The following is a 20,107-nucleotide window of genomic DNA, read 5'->3' as shown; positions in this document are numbered from 1 at the left end:
TATCGGATAGTTTTTATCTTTACCATTGGTCTTGAGGTAAAGGGAGGGGAGGAGGATAGTGATGACGTTATTATCTCCCGACCACGTGGGTCTCCTCTGTTTTTCGTCTCCTCTGAGCGAACATTATAAATCGATCCTGTTGAGAAAATCAATAATCTCTGTTCAACATGACCGTGTTACCTGATTCCGGCTCCGTCCCGTCCCCTCCATTCCGAAGGTTCTGAACGTCCAGGATCCTGAACTTGCAGATCCCAGCATCCCCTCCAAGACCCACTTTGGTCCTTCCATCAGAGCCCGACTTGGAGTCCGAGGAGCTCGGATCGTGTGCGCAGCTCGGGAGGTCTCTGTCCATGTTTCCTCTCCCCGACCCGACCCTCGGACACAAACCTGATCCCGATATCGTTGAATCGATGAACCACGTGCGTCGATGCCCCGGAAGTACAATATGTGTTTCACGTTTCTCCAATTAACAAGAATCGTTCGAATTTTAACATCAAACCCACGATTCCTGTTTGGGGGGAGGGAGGGGGAGGGGTGTTAATGAACACGTTTAGATTAAAGACTTAAATCAAACACCAAGGAGTTTCTTTTTTTCGAGGAGCGAGATAGATCTGACATCGAGGTAAAAAAAATCAATGGAATGAATGAATAGAAAAAGAGGAGGGGCTGGAATCAATGGAATGAATGAATACAAAAAGAGGAGGGGCTGGAATCAATGGAATGAATGAATAGAAAAAGAGGGGCTGGAATCAATGGAATGAATGAATAGAAAAAGAGGAGGGGCTGGAATCAATGGAATGAATGAATAGAAAAAGAGGAGGGCTGGGATCAATGGAATGAATGAATAGAAAAAGAGGGGCTGGAATCAATGGAATGAATGAATAGAAAAAGAGGAGGGGCTGGAATCAATGGAGTGAACAAACAGAAAAAAAAGGAGGGGCTGGGATCAATGGAATGAATGAATAGAAAAAGAGGGGCTGGAATCAATCGAATGAACGAATAGAAAAAGAGGAGGGGCTGGAATCAATGGAGTGAATGAATAGAAAAAGAGGAGGGGCTGGGATCAATGGAATGAATGAATAGAAAAAGAGGGGCTGGAATCAATCGAATGAACGAATAGAAAAGGAGGAGGGGCTGGAATCAATGGAATGAATGAATAGAAAAAGAGGAGGGGCTGGAATCAATGGAGTGAACAAACAGAAAAAAAAGGAGGGGTTGGAATCAATGGAATGAATGAATAGAAAAAGAGTGGTGGGTGGAATCAATGGAATGAATGAATAGAAAAAGAGTGGTGGGTGGAATCAATGGAATGAATGAATAGAAAAAGGAAAGAGAGGGTGGGAGGAAACAATGAAATCAGCAACGTTGAGGGTTAATGAGGGTAATAAAGACCATGTGTCATAATTGGGGATGACAAGTGAAGAGATGGCGGTGTCAAGATCAATGGAGTTATCGACTTCTACTCACCACTCAAGGTCAATGACTTCATCCAGTCTGAGTGGTGTCCAATAAGTTAAGCTTGAGTGTAGGTGACCGGTCACAAGCTCAATAAGAATCAAGAAATGCCGCATCACCAGTGGGTCAATTCGGCGTCGTCTCCATGTAGTAATAATATCCACTCAGTGGCTCCATCCATCCATTGGGACCATACTCTGGACTATTGGGCACAATCCTGGACAGGTCACCACTCTGGACAGCCCCCTTCCAACTCAAACTTCTCAACCCTCCCCACTCCAACTCTATGTCATCCACTTTCCCTTTCTCCTTCAAGTCCTAAACTGCCCCCCCCCACTCCTTCCCAACTCGAAGTCCACAAAATAGTAACAAACTGTAAAGACTGCTAAGGTTTCTTGCCTCTTGGTGAAGTAAGTCGACACAGGAAATTATTTGTTTGACGAAATTGACTCAATAATTTGTGGTTACAATAATTTTTACTTCTGTTGGATGTGCGAACCAGCAACTCCGAGATTACACACGACCCATGCTTCCGTTCTTGCTTCCGTTCACACGAAGCATTGTCAGTGTTATTTTGTGCACCTTAATGTGCATCAAAAGATAGTAGAAGCATAAGGAAGGAGTCTCCGGTTCCATTTGTGAGGGAATTCATTCCAAATGGAGTGTGGAACGTAGACAGAGTGTGCCATGAATGTCCTTTGACAGTATTATAATCACAAACTTTTACGATTGCTAAGGTTCCACAGTGAAGTAAATTGATGGAAAGGCAATTACACATTGACAGAATTAAGTGGTGGTGTATGGGCTCAGTAAAAAAAAAAATATATAATCACAAACTATTCAGTGTGTGCGCAACAAAAATACATACAACTGGAAATTGCATGAATATTGTCACGGCCTGGCGTCGCAGGGGAACCACCAGGAACAGGTTGTCTTGGGTTTCTCTCCGGACTCATGGGAATCGCAGGCCATCGCACACGAATACTCTGTGTCATGGCGGGTCATCAATCGATCGCAAACGTCAATAACTTGACCACGTGACTTTGGGTCCTCCCTCTAACAACCATTTACCTAAGGACACGTGACCTCCTTAGCGGGGATCGCGCCCTCGGTACGTACTTGCGTTATTCAGATTACCTACCAGATCATGTGCAGCCAAGCGAAGCTGCCAAGTATGTACCGGCAATGAAAGAGATTCTTGGGGAATCACGTCCTGGCTAAGCAAGGGTGTGGGCCATGCTGGACCAATGGAGGAAAAGACAAAAATGAGCTGGGAACATTTCTAATAACACATTTAGTAAAAACCAGAATGTGAGGAAAGTTAGGTGGCACATTGCAATGTACAACAGGGAAAGCAAGGAATTTGTGGGGTGCAACAAAAGGCAAACAATGTGACAAAAGGAAACTGTGCAAGTTATCCCGTTAGTTCTTACACAGTCTCAAGTTATGCTATGACAGGCGCCATCACACACACACACACACACACACACACACACACACACACACACACACACACACACACACACACACACACACACACACACACGCACACGCACACACAATGAAAATTAGAGATGCCCAGAGAGAAAGAAGCAAATAAGAAACGAATAACGACCTTTCAATACCTGGCGCAGCCGGCAGACCAGAACGTTTAGGAAAGGGGTGGATTGAGGGAGGAATACTGAGGGTGTCTAGGGTGTGGGAGGGTGAGGTGCAAGTGTAATGCAACGTGGAGGGTGCAGCATGGTGCAAGAGGAAAAATGTGAGGTGCAAGTCAGTTTCATTTGCTGTTTTAGTTCGCTCTTGGGTCCTGCCCTGAAAAGAACAGTTGGGCTTTGCCTGCGTTTATTGCTCTTTTGTACATCCACGGTAGAAGAAAGATGCGCGAGAAAGACCCTATCCTATTCATGTAAGAATCTATATGTGTGTGTCAATTTAATCGAATGAGCATTGATTATAATGGAGCAGCCCCGGCTCATAGCAGCAACGTGTGACCCCACGCTTGGTCACATGGACTCGTGGGCCCCTCCCTCTGCGCCGCCTGTCTCGCTGGCGAGGTCTCATGTGTGGCGAGTGCTGCTCCGGCTCGTCCTCTCCCTGTCCCCGATTATCTGCCAATGATGAACTGCTCTCCAATCTCCAACTGCTCTCCGATCGCCAACTCTGGCTCCGAACTGCTCTTTTTATAAGCGCTGGACGAGAGGAGGAGCCAAAAATTGGATCAAACGGGGGCAGTAAGCGAAATCGCGTTTCCCCATTGGTCTATCGCCGTCGTAGCCATGCCCCACTCAGCCCCGAATGCAAAAAATGGCTCAGTTGCTTGCGAACCCTGTCATGCGTCAGAGCTCCGGGTTTAACATGGGGCCATGGTATTTGGATGCGAAATAAACGCTAAATATATTTTGGATGCGAGATAAAAGAGATCAAACTAAAAGAGTCCCACGCAACACAACCTTCCCCTTTACCCACTAGACATATGGAAGGGACGAATACACATACTATTGAAATAACTGCCTTGAGATTGCTGTATGTTATGCCATTGCCTTGGAGGCATGCAGTTTTACAGAACTGCAACACTATCGATATTTGTAAGCCTCCCCATGCACTGTCCCACCCCAACAGCTGTTAAATGAGGTATCATCCAGAATTACATGTGCTGTTGTTACGACATTTACCCTGCTCAGACACAATCACGCAATTTACACTGTTACACATATCGAGGTAGATCATGGAAATAAAAATGTTTTTACAAACAGAACTGTACACATTCAGATTTTTGTAAACATAACCCAAGTTGCCCAGTACAAATAATAACCAGAAGGGCACTCGGTAGAGTGCATACCTCCACCATGTAATGCCTGATCCACGAGAACATATCGGGCCCCTTAAATTTTTGAAATATGCTATATATCGTTTTTGGCCCGATCGCTCAATGGTGAAGAATCACTTTAGAAATTAAATTATCGTATCCATATCCGATTCGGATCCTCACCAAAATCGAATCAATCTGACGTGGTCACACACTCAACCTGTCCACCAAAGTTTCATCCGAATCAATCTACAACTTCTTGCGATGTTTTGCTATATATTAGTTTAGCCCGATCTCTCAATGGTGAAGAATCACTTTAAAAATTACAGTAGTCGGCCGGATCTTCACCCAAATCAAACCAGTTCGTCCTCGTCACACACCCAACCCGCCCACCAAGTTTCATCCGGATCCGTCCACAAGTTTCTGAGATATCCTGCACACAGACAAACAGACAAACAAAGAAAGAGACAGAGGGGTGAAAACACAATCTCCATCACCTTCAGTGGCAGAGGTAATAATAATAACACCATTCCTTTTGTGCCATAACGGCACATGGGCTGCCGAGGCAGTTTCATTGGCAAGGAGTAGAGTCCTGGATGGATCACACTCCGACACAGGTTACCCTGAATGGTTATTACCCCAATACAATGGGACTAATTTTGCCGACCTCAGAAGGATGACAGGCTGAGCCAATCCCAACCATGCAACACGTTCTTCTGACACATACCTTTATGTGGACGGTGTATAGGCAACTGACAGCTCTGTAGAGGCAAGAAAAGAATAACCCGGGTTACGTACATGAAGCAAAAAAAAAATAAAATAAAATAAAATAAAATAAAAAACATACCTTCTGCATATAATTCAAAACACGTCAATTCACTGGAAAACGTGGGAACAGGGATATGTACTGTAAATGGTGGGGACTTGTAATACCCTCCTCCATCTGGAGGTAGTGCTACAAGATACACATTGACATCGAGAATTTGGGTCCCCTCAATCCCAAACTCCTCCCACCCCCCACCCAAGACCACCGGCAAAGATGAAACACCTCCATACATGAATTGGGGTCATGCTGATCTTATGTAGCAAGTATGGATGCAATTAGCCCAGAACCGCAGGAGTAGCACAACAAACAAACACATACAAACGCTGGTCATGAATTATAGTGAGGATGCACACAAGAGGCATGCTTTTGCTTCCTGTAGAGTGGTCTGCAAAAGTATTCACCCCCCCCCCCTTCCAAAGTTTTCACACTTTGATGCCACCTGGGCTTATTTCATGATGCTTTCAAATCAAACTTAATATGTAGTCTTCACAAACTACTCCAGTGATAAAGCTAAAAAAAAAAATGCAGATAAAATGGGAATAAATTTGATTCACAGAGAAAAATCAGATGATTCTCAGTTGTATTAGTATTCAAACCCTTTGCCTAATTAACCCTATATCACATGAGGAGCAAAATATTTTTTTGAAAGTTTACAAAGCAAGTGTAATAGGTTTCACCTGAATGTAATCAGTGGTTTAACTTGAAAATTAAGCTCCCCCACTTATATAACGAGTTTTAAGGTGCAACTCACTTGGTCAACAAACATGGCAAACATGAAGAACAAGGAGCTTTCCAAAGAAGTCAGACATAAAGTGGTGGAGAAGCACCGTTCAGGAGAGGGTTACAAAATTTCAGTCACTCATTATCCATTTGAGTCAGTGAAATCCATCATGAAGAAGCAGAAGACATTTCATACCACCCAGGCTCCACCCAGATGAGGTCACCCATGCAAACTCAGCAGCCGGGCAAGCAGGAAACTCGGTCGGGATGTCACTGTAAATCCAACAATGACTTTGAAAGATCTACAAGGCTCTATGTCTGAGATGGGTGGGGGGGGGGGGTCAGTGTTCATCAATCAACAATATCACGTTCCCTTCACAAAGCTGGCCTCCATGGACAAGTGGCAAAGAAGAAGCTCGTATGGAGTTTGTGAGAAAGCATCTTGATGATACTGCAGGCATGTGGAGAAAGGTTTTGCGGTCAGCCGAGACAAACTGAACCTTTTGGTTTAAATTAAAAGCGTTACGTCTGGCGTAAACCCAACACTGCACATCATCGAATCAAGACCATCCTTACCGTCAAGCATGGTGGTGGCAGCATCATGTTATGGGGATGTTTTTATCAGCAGGGACTGGCAAGCTTATCTGGATAGAAGGGACAATGCAGAGTGTGAAGTACAGCAGAATCCTTGATGAAAACCTGCTCATCAGCCATGAATCTGAAACTGGGTAGGAGATTCACATTTCATCAGGACAATGATCCGAATCACAAAGCTAAAGCCACACTGGAGTGGCTGAATAAGAATAAAATAAATGTTCTTCAGTGGCCCAATCAAAGTCCTGACTTGAACCCAATTGAACATTTATGGAAAGACTTGAAGATTGGAGTCCATCGATGATCCCCATCAAACTCGACAGAACTAGAGCAATTTTCACGTGAAGAATGGGTAAAGATTTTTACCATCTTACTGGACAAAGCTGGTGGAGACCGGACCAAAAAGACTCATCACAGTCATTGCTGCAAAAGGTGCTTCCACCAAGTACTGACCGAAGGAGTTGAACAGTTTTACAACCAGTGAATTTTGATTTGTACATGTTTTTTACAGGTATTCCTGACATGTAACAACCTTCGACTACAACAGTATTTAGTTTGATCTCTTCATTTATGAATAGAAAAGCTCATTTGGAAAAATTATTTCTCCATAATTTGTAATTCATCTGAATGTGGCATTATTGGTTGTGGGTGAATACTTTGCAGGCCCCTGTATTCGGGTGAAGCCGGCCATCCTGCCTATTGTTGGCTGAAGGTTCACCACCGTCAAGGAGAGCTACTACCTGTGAGGACAGCTGCCTACCTGCTCACTTGCCTTCCAACCTGTCACCTCGAGAGAGGACACTGTAAACATGATTGTTGTCTTGGCCACATGGGGGTGGTAGGATTTATTTTCATGAATAATAAAGCAGAATATGTACATCGGTACCATACTTTAATGTACTTCCTCCAACAAACGTGTGAAAAAGTTTTGAAAATGAGACATTCCATTTCTATTATGTTCAAGATGCCTTTTTGTAAAATTCTGCGCATCCAATGTCTGTCTTGTTTTGCATGTCCTCTCAAATCGGTGGTTGCACAAAGTTAGAAAGAGTACCAGACCTGGCATTTTACCCTTCACCTCGCTGACGGAATTCAGACAGTATATTTTACTACACAAACATTCTGCTCCATTCACCCTATAATTTGTTTAAGGTAATCTTCCATCTCCTTGGAAGTCAGCCAACATCACAGCTAAAATTATCACCATGTTCTTGGGGGTTTGGCCTGGTGCACACACGTGTGTGTGCGTGCGTGTGCGTGCGTGCGGTTGGGGGGGGGGGGAGAGAAGGGGTTAGTTTTGCTCAATCCTTTCATCAACTGGCTGGCCAGGCCTGACGTTCGACTAAGGTTAGTAGCTTGCCTCCTCTTTGCGAAGGACACTATGGCATCTCAACACATCCAGAAACTAATGCCAGCAGACGGTACGCCCAATTTGACATCCATTAGAGGGTCAGCACACACCCTGATGAATCACCCTGCTTGTGAAAAGCCATGATAGATTATAGCTGGGCCGGCAAACTTGTTTTCCGATTCATGTTCAAAAAATAATATTCAATTTTAATGAGCTGTTCTTCAATTAGAAACTGATAAGACGGATGGACGGACAGATGTGAACCGATTGCTTAACCCCATTTCTCGCTTTGTGTGCACGTGGGGTAAACATGGTATTGAATGCCTGAGAGAAGTCAATAAATACTGACTTTACATTGTTCATCTTTGGCACTGGAATGATAATAATTGAAGATTTCCAATGTTGGGGAATGACACTATTGAGTCCATGGGCCAGGGATAAAAGTGGTATCATCTGAAGGCAGGTCACAAAAGTTATCTTATTGCTTGAGTACATCATAGGAGAACACAAAACTGTATGATAGACTTTCCAACAGGGTAGCTCAAGGCAGATGTGACGAATTTTAGAACTTGACCCAGTGCATTCTCGTCGAGGGTCGTTTTCAGCACTCGAAACACAATTAAAACTTACTTTTGTCTCGTATATTAATATGTAAAGGTTATGAGGTGTTCTCACTGAATTATAACACTTAAGACAGTTCTTTTGATATGCATATTTCCATCGGCTTCAAAATCATTACCCTTTTTATTTATTTCATTGTGATAATTTTGATGACAAGTGCCAAACTTCGAAATATCATTTCTATAGCAATAACACTAAACAGTGAAATATATTGCAAATTAAGATGCGTTTGGCGATGTGACTAATTCTTTAATACCATATCACACAGTAAGCCATGTATTTATGTTTCATTTCATTTATTCCAGATAATCAGTATATTGTGTTACGGTGCCGGGTGTCGGCCGCGAACTGACCGCTCTGACGGAACCGCAAGTCGAGTCGGCCCGACCGATCACCCGGAATATAGATCGCCGCACGGATAACTCCGAGTCGACGGGTCCTTGTACAAGAACCGAAATACGCCAATGGGCAGATCACGTGGGGTAGGGTCGATTGCCAATCTTCAATTTACCTAAATACCCAGGTGATCCAACTACCGGGGTATTCCACCCTCGACAGAACTCGTACGGAACAAACTGCTGAGGCGAGCCTGTCCCGTGCGCGATTCCGAGCGGCTTAATCGCCAAGAACCATCGGTCCAAATGTCCCCCTTTTACGGCAAACCAACGGCTTTCGAACTACCAACACACGAAATGCTCAGTCAATGAAAGAATTGACGCGACAAGCTGAAAACATTTAACAATTGGGGTATTGATTAATAATAACGGGGAACTAGGGAAGCACGTAAGAGCAGAATTATACCGACTATACGAAATGCAATGCAAACATTTACAGCACACAAAGCACTTAACAATTTCCTACTTATTAAACGGCCCACAGACACACGTACGCACACACACACAAGAAATGGTGGCCGAGGCCTTAAATAACGGGCTCCAGCTTGGAGGACAGGTGAGCTGAAACCCAGGACCTATCTCGAACCTCTCCACCTCGTGTGGTCTTCAAGTTGTTCGGACCCGGGCTCCAGCGAGAGCGAGCTGGACCCAATTGCCGTGAGCCGCGATCCTTCCCGAGCACCAGCGAATCTCCCGCGTTTCTCAACACGTGCTGGTGAGACGAGGAACCGATCCTTCCCGTCGATCCCCGAGGAACCACCTCCAAGATGAGGCCGATGAGTCGCACCAAGCCGGGAACCAAAACGGAGAACAAAGAGCTCCACGAACCAAGAAGAAGAAGAAGTCACCATTCGCAGCTCGAGCCGAGCGACCAGCTCAACTCTCTTCCAAACAAAGCAGCTCGAAGCAAAAAAAGCTCTCCCGAGCTAAGCAGAAGCCAAAGCTCACTGAACCACCAAAGCAGAAAGCCTTCAAAAAGCCTCCTCCCGAGCCAGGCCGCAGCCGAAGCTCTCGCGAGCCAAGCAGGATCCGACGGCCTGCTGAACAACTACTCAGCAGAAGCAAAAAGCTTCTGAAAACCTCAACCCTAACCCAAGCCAAACAGGACCCGACAGCCTGCTGAACAACCACCCCCCACCCCCCCCGAACAAAGAAAGGATCTCCTCTTTATCCTTCTCCGCCTCCTCCCCCGCGCCCGGCGTGACTCATGCCCTCGTGATCCATCCCCCGCTCAACCACGGGTGGGAGGGAGTTGTTGACGTCATGAATCACGGGACGGAAGGGTTCTTCTTCCTCTTCGCAGAAGGGGGGGGTACATCTCCATTGTTCGCTCCCTAACTATTAAATCGATCCGCAGCGCATCTAATCGATTTCTAAACACTTAAACAATGGAAGGTGAGCTATCTAGGGAACAAGCACTTATCGACATAGCTGACTAAAGGAACCTGTATGTTGTGTGCAATCGAATTCCAAATTCGTAACAATAGAATAGATAAGTTTGCTTTCAGATTTCATCCTGAAATGTTGGACGGTCTTCTGAATATTGGTTGGATAAGTTCAAATTTTATCTTTACAGATATATGGTTATTACATTCCACTTGTCAAGCAAATATTTAAGAATATTTAAGTGTATTTTGTAAGTTATATTTATATTTAGCATTAGTTTTATTATTAAAACCATTACCAAAGCCATTTATATCCATTAACAACAGCCGATTACTTCTTGTGAACAACTATGGTGGTGACGTCTTGTTTGGGAGTGCTTGTTTATAAATTATGACACTGAAGTCATGAGTGTTTATACAAATTCGTCATTTGTTTTCAGATTGGGATTGACCACTGATACATAATGGAAGGAACACACAAGAAGGCGCGCACAGAGGAAGTTACATGCATAATCTGCATGAAGAAATCTCCTGCCTCTGAGATCACAAAGCCAAAAGACACTGCTTCTGTTGAAACTCTCTTGGAAGCAGCAAAAATACAGAACTGCAATCGTATAACAGACTTAGACCCAAATGATTATGATGACAATCTACTTTACCATAGGAACTGCCGAGCCACTTTTACTCTCAAAAAGACACTGGAAAAAAAAAATCAAGGGCATTACAGAAGGAACCAAACCACTTGAGCGTAAATCTGCTAGAGAGCCATCTATGTCGTCATCTACAGTTTTGCAAGAAGTTTGTATTTTCTGTAATAAGAAGAATAAGTATGTGAAGGGGACCAAGTCACAAGAAGTGTTACATCAGGCTAAAGAGTTGAGATCGGATAAGACAGTGCGACAGGCAGCTTTGAATCAGATGAACGACAAGATCTTAGCAATCACATCCAGAGAGTTCGTTGCTGCAGAAGCCCGATACCACAATTCATGCTATCGTTACTTCACCAGAGATGAGAAATCTAAAGCTGCTCCACCCTCAGTCGAAGATGCAGAACAACGATATCAGGTAGCAGTTCAGAATACATACAACATGCTCTTCGAACATATCAGAAATACATTATTCTCAGTACCTGAAGTGGTAAAACTGACCAGTTTGACAGAAATATTGGGGAACCTCATGGGCATGTTAGGCTATAATCATGATGAAATTCTTCCACAAACCAAGAAACAAATACGACATCGGCTTGAATCAGAGTTCTGCGAATCGCTCTACTTTGTTACCACCACCAATGGAAACTTCTTGTCTACCCTGATAATTTAACAATTGGATCACTTGTCAAAGAGAATGATGAACTTAAGAGCAAATTGAGTTCTTTACCACAGTGTGATGTAGAGGAAACTATGGCCACGACAACCTGACCAGCTGACAGCTGACTACATGGAACTCCCTGAATCTCTGATAATGTTCTTAAAATTTCAACTGATTGGGGATGCACACCAGTCAGTGACAGGTTTCAATTCACTTGAAGACCGACTGGTTCAGTCAATAGGTCAGGACGTCATGTATGCAGTTAGCGGAGGTGCCATAATACCAGCAAAACATATATTGCTGCCATGGAGTGTGAAATCTCTGACAGGAAATGTTGATCTAATTCAAATGCTCAACCACCTATGCCATGGAATGTCTTACTCCAAACTGGTTGAGTTGGATACTACCTTGTGTCTTCAGAAGCAAGCAATGACAGCAGACAATGATGTGATTTTGCCGACAAATGTCCATACAAACATTCCCACAACACTAGCCTTTGATAACATTGATCGCCTTGAAGAAACTCTCAGTGGTGGGGGGTACATCACAGAGTCAACGGGATAATTATACAACCACAAGCCACAAATGCTCCACTCATAAAGGTATTGCCTAAGCTAATACCGAGCAAAAAGCGCAGTACAACTCCAGTTCATCTGGAAATTCCTGACTATAATGCAGGGGAAAGGATTGGTCCCCCAGTATCCAAGTTAGTTGCCTTGAACTTCCAATCCGTCATTCAAGATGCACACCTCCGTAACCTGCTGTGGTCAAAAGTGAGGCAAATTAATACCAGTGATCAAACCATCAGCTCATGGACAGGTTTCAACATGCAGGCCCGTGATCATATAGATGTCAAGAAAGACACAGTGGGATATCTACCTACAATCAATGCACCAGCGACACAACTGTCAACAGTTCACAAAGTCCTTAATCAAGCACTGAATATCCACAAGACGTTGGACCTCACCGAGATTGTATGTGTTTTTGATCAGGCCTTAATGCCAAGGCAGCAGAAATCACATAGAAGCATGAAGAAATCAACCAGAACATCGTTCTTCGGATGGGGGCATTCCATACACTATGCAATCTCAGATCTATCATAGGTAAATGATTCGGCTCAGCTGGTTTGTGTGACATATCAGTGGAATCTGGAATCATAGCAGAGGGTTCAGTGAATACAGTTCTTGAAGGACGTAACTACAATCGTGGAGTCCGTCTCTGTAAATTGATGTATGAAGCACTGCTCAGGCTAGCATGGAAAGGTTTCTCCATCTGGCTAGAAGAATACCAGTCCGACGATTTTCCACATCTGGCTGGAATGATTACAGCTCTGGAATCACTTCAGGAAAATGTAAGCAATGAAACCATAGATACCGTTCTGGCTGATGCATCATGTATTCGAGTATTCAATCTGTTTGACAAATATCTTAACCATCTCCGGTTCAGCAATGGCCAGTTGGCCACATTCTGGATGTCTTTTGTTGACATGGTAGAGAACCTCCTTGCGCTGATTAGGTCATCAAGAGAGTGGAATTGGATGCTACATCTATCAGCCATCAGGTCAATGATCCCCTGGAGTTTCGCTTGTGACAAACAAAATTACTCCAGGTATTTATCAATAGTCAGGAATCAGGACAATTGCCACCATGTAAGGACTGTCTGAAGATGCACACCATCCGTGCCAACTATCAATCAGCAATCTGACACCGTTGCCTGAAAGTTAGCCAAACATTCCCAGCCCATTGGACTGTATTGGTTGGATTCTTGGTGACTAAATTCAGCTCCAAATGAACTGGATGAATGGATCTCCTGCTCCTGATGTTGTTCTTGAGTTCATGTCCTACAAATGGAAGCGTGTCTATAGCCTCCCAGGTTGTCAGTGTATGGTAAATGGATTGAATTGTACCGATGCCTGTACCTTACAGTCCTGTGATAACATGGAGGTATGATGACAACATCATCAGGGATGAGGGACAAATGGATGAAGTATTTGATGAGGAAGGACAGAGTGATAATAATATTAGTTATTAGTGCTGAGATTTGAACAATATGCAACGATGTTTGCAGATTTTGTTTTCTTGTGTAAATATAGAGCAAATTAGACTACAACATGAACTATGATACACACCCGGTATATACATTTTATGTGGAGTTCGCTGTTCACTATCAGAATGACTTCAGCTGACAGTTTGCATTATCACAAGTTTGTAAATATATTTTTTTTTAGGAATCTGTGTGAGCAATATTCACAAAGTAATGCATATCAGCAGTGCTATAAACGGCTATGCAATACTGAGTCCAGTATAATTTCCAAAATTGTTTTGGTCTATGTAACTTGTTTATGATTGGTGTTTGAAAAAGCTATGATATTTTTTGTCAAGTAATGTATTTAAAAAGTACTTCATAATATTGAGCATGTCCAAACACACCTAATTGATAAATTAATGCACAATTTTTCGGTTTCTAGTAACTGTATTGATTGCATTGACTTAATGTGTAAATGAGTTTCAACAGTTTAGGTGATTGTTACGTTTTTTACAAAAAGACCCCCCCATGCATTCAAGCTGGTATAATGACACTAAGCTACTCTACACAGAGGTCTGGCATGCTGTTTTGTGTCCACCACATATACCTATTTAATATACCCAAAAGTGTTACCTGCCCTCAGATGATACCAATTCATGAAAATCAGGGGTCTGGCCCATGGACTATATTGACCAATTCCAAAATGCAGATAAACATTGGGGCAAGTTGTTGGCGATACAATCTTAAAACGTTATTTAAAGTACCATCTTGACCAGTGGCCTTGCTTAACCTTGATTTTACAAAATACATTACCAATATCATGAACATTCACAACAAGATTATCATCAAAATTCCAAATCTAAATCTTTCAACATTTCCACAACAGAGTCATTTTCAAAGGCATTGAATGATTTCTGGTTTTATTAGTAAAGATACAATGCTGAAACATCAAAATTGGAAACATTTAAACCAAACCAAAACCTGAGTCAGATTAACAGTCAGTAATATGCATTCAAATTCACCAATTAAATAAAAACAAAAACAATCAGAAGGAATTACTCTGTCGAACCACAAATTAAATCTTAATTGGTTCCACAAGCATTTCGAGCAAAAATACAACTAAGGTTAAATTATCACATTTTCAAAGCAGCAAATCATCTTTAAACAAAATAAACCACAAGGGGAAAAACGAAGCCAGAAAGACAGAGCTGTTCCCACCTTCATTGTCTCTTTTGAGTTCAACCTCTTGGAGATGAGAGAGAAAGAGAAAGAGAAAGAGAAAGAGAAAGAGAGAGAGAAAGAGAAAGAGAAGAGATTCAGTCTCACAGTATGCTCAAGGAGACAGGTTCAAAAGAAAGTGAAGTCTGTAAATCAAACTGTCTAAAACACAGGAAGTGGTCTTTCTCCAATTTGCTATATTTTCCTTGAATAGTTTTTATTCTCATTCTTCATTTGGGACTTTGTCCAGTTTCCTTTCTTCGATTTTCTCTTTGCCTTTTGAGTCTCTGTTTACACAGCATTGTTCGATTTCTATTCAGGAGGCCGAGCAATTTTTGTTCTTGGATGTTGATTGCTGGTAATGTATTTATCTCCTTTCAAGTGGATGTCCTTGTTAACATTTCTCTGAGTGTCTAATTTTTGATACATATCAGCCGATAGTTATGCTGTCCAGCTTCGGTTTGAATCCCGACCCAGCTATGAACTGTCACCCTAGGGTTCCAGATCAATGTGATGGGTTTCAGCCCATCAGATGGATGTTGGAGTGCTGTGATGGTAACATTGTATTCCAGAGCTCGGTTGCCTTCTCAATGAATTTGATTATTTGGGGATTGATTTTGTACACTTGCATGCATTTTACCATCCATAAATACAGGGCATTATCAAAAACGTTTTTATCGTCAATACAGACTGTGGACAATTTGGTAATTCGCAATGTGTAGTTTTCACCTGTGGCCTTGTTAAGTAAAAGGTCGTCTATTTTGTTCCATAGAATCTTTTTACATCCCTTCTGCTCTGCCTCTAGACCTCCCCCTTGTTAAAATAATTTCTGGTGGTAAATCATCTGGGATGAGTGGCATTGCTGTAATGATTCCTGTTTGAAGTTCGTATGTTGTTGGTAGACATGATATGAGCAAAAAGGCAGTTGAAACTCTTCAGATTTTGGGAAGAGAAACGTGTTAACTTGTGTGAGCCACTCATACATTGACTCTTCCCTTTGGATAAGGTTGATAAATGTTTGAGCGATTGTGGAAAGCATCTATAAATTTGGAATTCCACAAAGGCCAGGGCTTTGGAAGTTTGGCATTTTTTGCAAGTTGTTTCCCAATTTTCTCTTTATAATTATCACTCGGAACATTTCCTCCAGATGTTGCTTTTTATTTTCCAAGCTTCTGATCCATTTCATCTCCTTGGTGCGTTCTTTTCGGTCTTCATAAATTCCTTTTCAGAATTTTTCTACTTCATACATTTCGGATGGAATTGGCAGATTCTGCTTCTGTTTCCCGAGTTCTTAGTAGAATCTTTTTGGGTTATTTTCAAACTGCAGGATCTGTTGTTTGCTTCTTCGTATTTATTTTTTCTCTGCTATCATTTCCATATCGAGTGTTTTCAGTGCTCATTGACCCTCGGTCTTTGTCATTGATTGTGAAAGTTTTGTATTTTTTAGATTCTCCTCTGAAGCCTTTTGTTGTGGTTTCCCTTCTTGAATTATTCCATTTCTCCAGTTTTCGTTCTCAGTTGTTCTCTCTCTCTCCCTCAAGTCTCTGTTGCCATGGTGGTGATTCGTGTTTGTTTGTGGGGTCCGACCTGTTTTTCTTGCAGTGTCATTTTCTGGTTAGTTTTTGAATGAACAGTGCTGCTGCAAAAGAAACAGTGTTGATTTCCTTTTTTGAGGATGATTTTGTTGTCATGTTTTGATTGCTTTGTTGGTTCTCCCGCCAGTATTTTCGTCCGTTTTTAAAATTTCCTTTGATCGAGTCATCAGCTTCCACCAAGTGGTATCAATCTCATGTCTATTTTGTTGACCAACTCTTCTTCCAGCTGACCCTGCTCATTGTGCTTGTTTTCCTCTTCTCGAGTCTGTTAATCCTCGTTTTCCTCTCCATTATACTCTCCCGTTCTGTCTGTGTACGTGTCTGATCTTGCTGGCTGGACTCTCTCCAGGAATTGGTCTGCATCATCACCTTTGCCACCAAAGGTAAAAAGAGGTTATGTTTTCACACATTTGTTTGTAAGCAGGACATCTCAAAAAGTTAGACAGCTATGTACGAAACTTTAGGGACAGTTTGGGTATGTGACAAGGACAAATTGATTTGATTGTGGTGAGGACCCGGATCCGTAGACGAAACTTTTTGGAAGCGATTCTTTACCAATGAGAGATAGGGCCAAAAACGATATGTAGCATGATATCTTAAAAAGATTTAGATGGATTCAGATGAAACTTGGTGGACGGGGGTGTGTGACAAGGACGAATTCATTCAATCATGGTGAAGATCCGAATCTGGATCCAGATATGAGAATTTTGTATTTTTAAAGTGATTCTTCACCCAACATTGAGAGATGGGTCCAAAAACGTGATACTGAAAAGCATGATGCCTCAAAAATTTATTGGGTTCGATATGTTCCACTGAATCAGGCATTGCGTGGCAGAGGTATGCGCTCTACCGAGTGCCCTTCCAGTTTCTTTCTGTGTGCAGTTGTTCTGACGTGAGTTTTTTACATCCCAAATGGAGGTGATTAGTACTCTGTTTCTAACCCACAAAACCAGCATTTGTCCGATTGGCTCAATCCCACCATTTTCTCAAATGCATTAGTGTATAGTGTCCTTGGTCTTGAGCAATTATGATGACTCGTTCTCCATCCCAATTAATTTCACATCTTCTTAGCCATTCCAATGAGCCTTCCTTGTTGATCCCTGTCCTATCAACTCTTTCATAAGTCTTCCTGCTCTTTTGTCATTCTCCCATTTGTCAGAGTATAACTGCTGACATTTGTTTTTGTCGTTTTGCTTTTTTTGTTTGCAATCACTGGGGCTCTTCTTGTTTGTGTTTCTTTTTCCTGTGTAGTATCCATAATTTGCACCTGTTTTTGGAAGTTTGTTGCAAAATGGATCAAGGATACATTTTCTGGTTTGTTGTTTTCTTGCTCGTGTAGAAATCTCATCCGATAGTCTGTTGAGCTTTTCACATACTCCGCTAATCCAACACATGTTGTTCTTTTCACTTGGTTAAGCTCCGTCAGACCGCCTCATCCTCATCTCGGTAAGTACAACCTCAGTATGCATTGTTTTTATAGAATATCTTGAGAATAGTTAGAAGTTTCCTTGTTTTGGTGTCCAAATTGTTGATCTCCAATTGTGGCCAGTTTATAATTGCCCAGATATATTGGAATACCGGCACTGCAAGTTGGTTTATGGCTTTGGTTTTGTTTCTTGGAGAGAGGGATGACTTCAGAATTAGTTTTATTCTGCGTAGGTACACTTTGCTGATTAGTTTACGCATTTTTTTTGTTGTACCTCAGGGCCTTCTTCTCTTCCAAAGTATGTTTGAGATGCTTCATTTTCTAGTTCCTCATATGTACCTAGCAGTGTGTGTTATGACGAAATGATATGCTGCACACAATGCATTGATGTGGCTTTTCCCCAGTGAGAGTCCTCACACGTGTCTTGCGGCCTGACGTGGTGCTAAACGATACATTGCGCATACTGCACTTGTACGGCTTATCACTTGTATGGGATTTTACGTGTTTCTGACATTGCCGGTGAGTACGGAATAGTTTCTCACATATGCTGCACTTGTACGGCTTGTCACTTGTATGGGTTCTATTGTGTTTCTGACATTGCCAGTTAGTACGGAACAGTTTCTCACATATGCTGCACTTGAACGACTTCTCTTCAGTATGAATCTTCATGTGCACCTTGCAGTTTGATTGAAAACGAAATGATTTGCTGCACACAGTGCACTTAAATGGTTTATCCCCAGTGTGAATCCTCATATGTTCCTGGTGGTTTGAATAATAACTGAACGATTTGCTGCACACAGTGCACTTAAATGGTTTATCCCCAGTGTGACTCCTCATATGTACCCGATGGCCTGAATAATAACGAAACGATTTGCTGCACACGGTGCACTTAAATGGTTTGGCCCTAGCATGAATCCTCATATGTTCCTGTTGGTTTGAGCACTCACTGAATAATGTGTTGCATACACTACACTGATACGGCTTCTCCCCAGTGTGTGTCCCAAAATGTGCTTGGTACTTTGACTTCAATTTGAATGAATTATTACAGATAAGGCACTTGTACTCCTTTTCTCCAGGATGCGTCTTCATGTGTATCTTGAAGCATGTGCTTTGAATAAATGATTTGTTGCAAACATGACATGTGTTCATAGCTTCACCACTATGTGTCCTCATGTGATTCTGATACGTTGATATGTCAGAGAATATTGCGAAACAAACACAACACTTGAACGGATTCTCTACACAGTCTGAAGGGTGGGTCCTCATGTGTACCTGATAGGTTGAAATGCATCCGAATGTTTGATTGCACACGGTACACGTGTGTATCTTTTCAGAAGTAGGAATCTTGGCATATTCATGTCCATGGATATATTTCTGTTTATAATCCATAAACTTCACACCATCACCTTCCTTGTGTTGCTGCAAAGCATTCTCAGTGAACGCTACACCATTCTTTGTAAAGGACAACATCTTGAAGATTGGTGTACGTATTTCTGAAGAATGGAGAGAAAAAAAAAATAGAAAAGGATGTTTATCACAGTGACGCAAAACATACAAAACATGGGGATGCATTTTCAAAAGCAATGAATCAGCAAACTTTCATAAAGACTTCACCTGGAAGCCAATCAATGTACTTTTCAGTGAGGCATTTACTTTTACAAATATTTTAACCATGCCAGTGGGGCAAGAGGTACAAAAGTGCAACAAAATTGAAAGTTTCGATGATAAAACATAGAAATGAGACTTCAGCAACTGAGACTGATTCTTACAGAGACCAATTGCTTCATAGGGAACCTCCACACTGTGTCGGAGTGGCGATCCGTCCAGGATTTTGTCCAATAACCAAGGAGACTGCTTCGGCAACACCAATGCTCTGCACACAGTATGGTCCCAATGGATGGATGGATGGATGGATGGATGGATGGATGGAACCTCCACTATTCCATTGGGAAACTATAACGGCACTCTGTTGTGTGCATGACTCCGGCAGGCTGAACAGTTTACCTTTTGCATCTCACTGGATCTGAATGGATGTATCTGAATCTCACTAGATGTTTTGGCTGGATCTGAATTCAGACCTCAACCAAAATCAAATCAGCTGTTCTTTTCACCTACCCAATCCATCCACAAAGTTCAGTCCACATCCGTCCATGATTTTTTGAGATATTGTGTATTATCAAAATGTGTTTTTTTTATCATCAACCCAGGCTGTGGACAATTTGCTGCTTCGCAATTTGTTGTTTTCAAGTATGGCCTTGTGAAGTAAAAGGTGGTGTATTGTTCCATGGCATCTTCTTTTACATCCCTTCTCCTCTGCCTCGAGACCTCCACCTTGATAAAATAATTTCTGGTGGTAAATCATCTGGGACGAGTGGTATT

General features: G+C 42.3%; 1 protein-coding gene across 2 annotated transcripts in view; it reads right to left on the bottom strand.

The window, feature by feature from the left end:
• The window catches only part of LOC147009928 (uncharacterized), a 138,902-nt gene that overhangs the window by 31,570 nt on the left and 87,225 nt on the right, over nt 1–20,107 (bottom strand). For both annotated transcript variants that reach the window (XM_085862580.1, XM_085862581.1), the window contains 2 exons: nt 19,001–19,221; nt 4,992–5,025 (listed from right to left, as the gene is read on the bottom strand). In XM_085862580.1, the coding sequence (XP_085718706.1) occupies nt 4,992–5,025; nt 19,001–19,221 (255 nt within the window). The remainder of the gene's footprint in view (nt 1–4,991; nt 5,026–19,000; nt 19,222–20,107) is intronic.

The sequence above is a fragment of the Eptatretus burgeri genome, chromosome 17, assembly GCF_056783735.1.
Source record: "Eptatretus burgeri isolate ZD-2024b chromosome 17, Ebu_testis_v1, whole genome shotgun sequence".
Classification (NCBI taxonomy): Eukaryota; Metazoa; Chordata; class Myxini; order Myxiniformes; family Myxinidae; genus Eptatretus; species Eptatretus burgeri.
Note: the sequence above shows the minus strand (reverse complement) of the source record. Positions and strands in the feature narration are given on the sequence as shown.